Source organism: Ammospiza caudacuta, chromosome 4 (assembly GCF_027887145.1).
Source record: "Ammospiza caudacuta isolate bAmmCau1 chromosome 4, bAmmCau1.pri, whole genome shotgun sequence".
Taxonomy (NCBI): Eukaryota; Metazoa; Chordata; class Aves; order Passeriformes; family Passerellidae; genus Ammospiza; species Ammospiza caudacuta.
Window position 1 is genome coordinate 57186639 of NC_080596.1, and position 7102 is coordinate 57193740.

Sequence of the window (7102 nt, forward strand, 5' to 3'; positions counted from 1 at the left end):
AAATCCCATCAGCACCTTCCCATTAATCTTCACCTGAAGGAAAATTACCTGAGATTCCTGAGCTAATCTCAAATTCCCCTTTAAACAGAAATTAATACTGGCATAACCATTCTATAATCCTTATTCATGTTGAAACAAAGACAGGCTTCCTACCAGCTTGCGCAGCATGGACACAGACAGGCAGACCATTCTTACTGTCATGAAACCTACTGGATTTGACTTGGTACCTTGTGGGCGAGGGACCCCATGCCTTGAGCCTCTTCCTGCCCCAGATCTGTAGTGCTACAAAGAGAAAAAGAGAATGTGGGTTGGAGACACAAATTCACTCTGGGAACCATACTACTGGTCAAAAACTACTTTCCAGGGTGCCCTGAACTTGTGTTTCTCCCAGTGCTTCTGAGAAAATCTTATTATTTTCTTTTGATTTTTGGTGGGGCACAATCTGGTGAAAGAGGGTAGATACATGTTGACTCTTGAAAGTGCCAGCTAAACCAGGAAAACCCAGCACAACCCAACAAAGGCCAAAGCTCTCTCTCCTCCATTTTATCTTTCTATTGCCAAGGGACACATCTCCTATTTCTCTCAGCAGGAAGAATACATGCATTCTGGGGCCAGTTCACAGTTACAAACAATATCCCAACATTTGCCTTTTCCTGCTATTTAACTGTATCTCCCCAGGGCATTAGTAACAAAAGCAACTTCTAACTGTATTTGGGTTTGCCAAACAGCAAGCAAAGAGCACTAGGCTGAGCCGATTTTAAGCCACAGGAAATAATAAAAAGAGAATAATACACATAAAGTGCTGCTGCCACCAAAGGTGCTGGCAATTGAACTATAGCAAAAAAAATATCACAAAAGCAGTCAAAGATGCACATATAATGAACATAGAACTGGACAGGGGACATAAAAGTGAGGGTTAAGAAAAAGCTGTTGCTAAGATATATAGAGAAGGCTTGAACAGTTCTGAGGAAAGAACAGTTTTTGCACTCTACACAGACTGCCACCACCAAGCAAGGGCTCCAGCCAGGGATGATCTTTACCTTGAGCATGAGCATTCTTCTCTGCTCCCTCATGCAATATCTGAGGATATACTTTTGTAATTTGCTAAAATAGTTTTATAATAGGATTATAGCACCATCCAAGTATATCTGAGCTAGTTTTAACCCAGCTAGAGAAATAAGGCTGATCTTAAGGCCCCAGTGCTGACCATAAGGCAGCAGTGAGCTAACTACCCTGCTAGCCCATGGTAGATGCCAGGCTGTGGTGGGGTTTAAGCAAACTAGCAAATTCAGACCATCACAGCCTGCTCAGCAGTGCTTCATGTGCTTGGCAGATATACCCCCAAAAAAGACACAAGATACATAATGCAAACCACTGAGGGGTTTGGCATGGAAACAAGTCTGAAAAGAAGAAGACAGCCACCTAAGCTGGCCTGCTCAGTTACAGACACAGCAGCAGTGTCTGGCAGTGGAGCACTCTCCCTCCATGCTCCTGCAGGTACCTGCCTGTGTCAACACTTTTCTGAGATGTATTTTTTAGGGATTTCCATTTTTGCAGTCCTTCCTCACTGCCCACTCCTCCTCCATAGCAAGGCATGGATGTAAGCAAATGCTTCAAACAGAGAAAGGTGTAGCACCAGCTGTCCCACAGTCCCCCCACAAGTGAGCACCTTATAAACTGTCTTATAAACTTCTTATAATCTGTCAGCCTTCATCTGGCTCATCCCTGCTGTGTTCCCTTTGACTCTCCCTTTCTCTGGGTCTGTTCAGTGGCTTCACTCATCCAGCCTCAGGCAGCCTAGTCCTGCCAGGTATCCCACAGCTGATCCATCACTCAGAAAGAGAGGAATCACTTACCATCCTTGTACAGTCACTGCTCAGACTCAGAGCCAAGACAACAGTGAGAGGAGCACAGACTCTCATCCTTGCTCTCCTCTCATGCAGTTTTGCCTGGCAGAGGAAAACTTCCAGAGCTGGGCTGAAGCAGGAGGGTGAATCAGGAACAAGCTTTCACAAGGGACTGTGATATTCTTGACTTTAAGGTATTTTAGTTTTCTAAGTAAGCAGAGCTGTTATCATTGTTAATCATTAATGTCTTTGGGAGTAGAAGGGAATGCCCCAGAGGGAGAGACTCTCCCTAAAACACCAGGAGTGAAGAGTTTACAAAGTGCCTGACCCTTGGAGATGGTCCCTGGTGTCATCACCTGAAGGGCAGCTCCAGAGAGGCTGATCCAATGTAGCTTATAACTAGAGCTGGATGTTTCCCTTCTTTCTCTTCATGAGCTGATTAAAAGCATGGTATAGCAACAGCAAAGAGCTCCAAGCAAGCCCACTCAGGAGATGGCATCACATTGCAAAATGTGGACCAGATCAATGCCAACACCAAGGATTACTCATTAACAGATGGTTACCTGCCCAGCTGTGACTTGTAACAGCAGCCATCCAGCAACAGACTGGGAAAGTTAAAAGAAAGAAAATACACATTACTCTGATAACACATTTTGTGTACTAAAAAGCTCCCTTCTGCCACCACCTGAGCAAAGCCATCTCTGTTTTGTGTCTGTCTGAGACAGCTGCACTGCAGAATCATGTGTCCTACAGATGCAGAGGATATTGCTATAACTGAGATTTCACCAGAGCCGTCTACTGCAGCCCCACCTTGCCCCACAACCAAAATCCACAGGTTTGGCTGGTGCAACAGTGTCTGTGCTTGAGGCTTTTGCCATGTTCTGTCAATCAGGGACCACACCTCCTCACACCCAAAATCCCCAGAGCCACAACAACAGAAACAATACCATAGTCCTTGCTCAAGTTGTGTGCTGCCCTTTGAAGTTTCACCAGCACAGCTATGGAAGGGAAATGATTCTTTTTCATTTTTTTGACCCAACAAAGCCATGGCAGTAGGGCCCAGTGGTGAAGCAGAGCTATCCCTGCACAGTTTTGACATGATGGTTTATCATGATGCAGGGAACTGACACACTGCTCTGCCTTTCATCACAGCAATAACTCCTGTTACTTCAACTAGGCATATATAGGTTTATGGAATAAACTTTGCTACTGTGAGCAAGGCTTGGAACAGCAGGAAGTAGGAAAAGTTGGCATTTCCTTCCCAAAATCCAGCAAACAGGCAGAAGAAAAATTTTTGCCTCTGTGCATTGCTTGTTGCTAAAGACTTGAAGTAAATAAAGCTTCAGAATAGATCTGTCTTATTTTCACTCATTTCAAATCTGGAAATAGGATGTACAGACAGTCTGATCTGCCTGAGAACACCTAGCAAATCTGAAACATAGATTTCCACTTCCTCTCCTCATTTTTCAGTCTGGCCATCAGGTTTCAAATCAATAATGCCTATGCAATGACTTGTAGACATCTGTTTACCATCAAGGTTACTGAAATTTTGTGAAGAAAGTGGGGGGAAAAGAGCCATTACCTGTTATTGCACTCCAGAGTTCCCAAAAGTTTTGTAGAAAGGGAGAAGCAGGGGAGTGAGGAGAGAAGGAAGATACTTCTTTAAGGTTGTGGAAATACCCTCTTCCACCCATTTCCAGAATAAAAATCATCCACTTCCAGGACAAGAAACACTGTGTTTCTGGGGTGACCAACGTGTGTGTTGTAGAGAAGCATTTTTCCATGCCTAAAAGTAACAGAGAAGAAAAGCAGGAATGCAATCTATTGTTGGTGTTGTCTACTCCCAGCTGCTGTAGTTCATGTTGTAGATCTCCACTAAGAGCTGCAGTGTGTCCTTCTGGGGACTCAAAACTCCAAGCTTTTGGCCCAAACTGATTCCTTAACATGGTAAAGGGAATAAATACCAACATCAGGAGCCACTTCAGCTGATAGGATGGGGCTGGCACAAAGTAAAAGGAAAAGTCATCAAACCCAGGAGTTGCAACAGCTGGCAGAGAAGCCCCACCATAAAATGGGAATTATCCCTGAGTAAGGTCTGGACAGTGATTTTAGGGTTCAGATGGATCTGAATCACTGAAATCCCCAAGTGCTCCATGTGCTGCCTTTGTTCAGCAGAGAGGTGTCTGAACAGGTCTTACAGCCATAGCAAAAAGGCAGGATTTGAGGTGTGGTTTTTTGGTCAATTATGTTAAATGATCAGTGAATCTTTCAGCTGCTTATAAACAGAAGAAACTCTGTCTGCCTCTTTCAAGCATTTTGTACAATTGTTAAAATGTTTGGGGTGTTTTTGAGACACATTTTATCTTATTGGCAGGAAACTAGTCAGAAAACTAGACTCAGTTTTGATACTGAATTCTTATAAACTTCACAGGGCTCTGGGCCTTTGGGAGTTCATAGGTGCAAAGAATAATTTCTGTGCCAAAAGCATTGTCCCATGGATCAGGCTGAGGAGCCTGCAGAGCTGCTCTCCACCACCTTCTCAAGTCTTTTCATCTGTGACTCACTATTTCCAGTCTGGTGATGGAAACTTTGTATACAGGGAAATAAGAATCAGGTGTCTATGGAGCTAATAACTTAACAACCATGAGAAAAATAACAAAGCTATAGAAACAATGCATATGGAATTCAAGATAAATTCCCTGACATTAGGTTTTAGATTTCATCTAGCCCCCATTTCAAATGAGGCTCTGTAAAATACAAAAGGGAAATAAATATATGTGTGTATACATATACATAAATATAAAAAAGAGAGAGAAAATCTGTACAAAAAAGCTAGAGGAAAACCTGGCTTTGGAGTGATAAAATATTTGGCAGCTATAAGGCCTGGAGCAACTCATCCCATCAGTAAAATTACAGCTAGAGTCTGGCTCTTGTTTTCAAAGAAAATTCCATTTTCCTTTTAAGAAAGGCACATTCTGATTCTCAATTTTGCTGTACATAATTTTGAACATTTCCTACAGAACACAGAACCCAAATGTATTTGAAGCCATATTCTGCTACTACTAAAGACAATGATAAGTTTCAAAATAAGAGTAGGAATTCTTTTTCATATTTGCAGACTAATCCTTCTGTATCAAAGGCTGAAATCCATTCATTTCAGCAGTCATTTTCCTCTTTATACTGACATCATGAGAAAAAGCAAAGGCAAATAAACACACAATAAATGAGGAGAAAGAGACAGAACTCTTGCTGTGGCTGTATACCAGATACTGATAATGCTGCCTCATGCATTTGCCTTTTCCTTATTTCCCACACTGCAATGCTTTTATTACTTAAAATTTAAAAATAATTAATAAAAGCTCAGGCTGAGCCCAACCTTTGAACTACTTAATAATAATAATGAAACAATATTAACAACTACCCTAAATCATTAAATATCTGCAAAACATAAATTAACTGAGTCAGCCATCAATATGAAATAATGAAATTGCAGAGGGTTTTTTAATCAATGAGTTGACTAGATATAAGTGGAAAAGACAAGCCTAGACACACACACACATCCATTTGCATTCATTCCTCTGTACCAGCTACCAAGGTAGTGAGAGAGCTGTCTGGTAACTGCACATTCATCTGTCCCCATTTTTTCATTATTTTCTGACCATTGTAAATGTTTCTGAGAAAACTTCCACTCAGCTACTGCAAAACTGAAAAAAAATCTACAAACTTTTCTCATGACAGGGGAGTGAGGAGATTCCCCCTGTATTTTTGCAAATTTCTAAGCTTTTTAACGGTGATAAAGTAACCCAAACTAATGGGGTAGTGTTGTCACCTGAGATGATCTGATTTCATGACTTTAGTTGACATTATTGCTACACAGGCCAGACCCAGCTTCCCAGATAAGGAGACACTTGCAGGAGCATTGGTAGCACAAGGAACTGGTGCAGGATCCAAAGCCTCTGCAAGTGTACTCTGTCCAGGACCTTTGTACAGCCTGGTGAGTACAGGTGAACAGGAAGTAATTAGAACTATTTCTGGTATTAAAAATACAACTTTTGATTTATCTTTCAGGAATGTGTGGAATGCAAGCAATCGCATGTGGCAGTTCTGTTCCTGGTGTACTAACAAGGGACTCAGTGCTAACATGAAACTGATGAACAAACCCAACTAACTCCCTTTTTTTTCTTCTGGGGGACCTGCAAACCACACTAGAGACTTTGTTGTCCCTGCCAGATGGGATTTCCTTCATCTCTGCTGCTTGATATCATTCCCATCATCCTGGGAACCATTACCAAAACTCACAATAATAGACTTTGAGTCTCTGAAATTTAATGAATATTCAAATCACCAGAACTGAGGTGAACACTCACAGCTAAAAGCATAGCGACTTTTTAAATAAATAAGGTAACACAGCAGCACTGAGTGCATGAGGAACCCTTACTCTTTTGTCCTTCAAACTCCTCAGCTGTCCCAGCACAGCAGGGTACAGGTCACACCTGTCTCAGCAAATGGTGCAACCTCAGTCTTGTCACTCACACCCAAAACCAGCACCTTCACCCCTGGGTGACAAGTGAGCCTCCACCTTCCCTTATGTCTCCTGGAGTGGTGCCTTGAGAGAAGCCATTGTAGCCATTGTGTTTCTTTTGCTAGAGCAAAGACAGAAAGCTGAAATCATTTTTCTTGTTTGCTTATTTCAGCAAGAAAAAAGAAATCAAACTGGATAGTTATTTTTGTGGGCCTTAAACAGGGTAAAATCCAGCTACATTGTGACCATGAACATCTCTGTGTGTCATCCCTCTTGTTTCCCTGGGATCTTCAGAAACCCAAGGGGAAAAAAATGCCATGCTTTTTGGCTCTCAGGAAGAACTGGAGTCCCAGTCTGTCCTCTCCTGCACCAGAATTTGCTGTCCCCAAACTGGGGATAATCTCTGCCAAACAAACTCTTTCACAAGGCTGTGAAAAGCACAGCTGCCAGCGCTGCTGCTGAGCAGCTGGCATCGTGCAAGCATGGATTGGGTGCTGCAGCACTTAGCAGATAATCCTGGGACTGAAATATATGTCTTCAGCCAAATGTTTTCTCCTCCTCACTCCTCTCACCTCCCACACTCCCCCAGGATCTCTAGCAGCTCTCCTGGCTTCCCGCACCCACCAGCTCACAGCTCTGGGGTTTTCTGCACTGATTTCCTTTCTCTTCTCTCCAGGGAGAGAAGCAGTGCTCAGATCTATCATGTTATTTCTTTCATCTCCCTCACTCACTC

At 42.6% G+C, this 7102-nt stretch overlaps 1 protein-coding gene across 2 annotated transcripts in view; it reads right to left on the reverse strand.

Annotated features, from left to right (window-relative positions):
* HGFAC (HGF activator) overlaps nt 1–2035 on the reverse strand; it is a 40612-nt gene extending 38577 nt beyond the window's left edge. For both annotated transcript variants that reach the window (XM_058803736.1, XM_058803735.1), the window contains exons 1-2: nt 1857–2035; nt 228–282 (exon numbers count right to left, since the gene is read on the reverse strand). In XM_058803736.1, the coding sequence (XP_058659719.1) occupies nt 228–282; nt 1857–1922 (121 nt within the window). In that variant the 5' untranslated portion in view covers nt 1923–2035. The remainder of the gene's footprint in view (nt 1–227; nt 283–1856) is intronic.
* Between the last annotated feature and the right edge of the window lie 5067 nt (nt 2036–7102).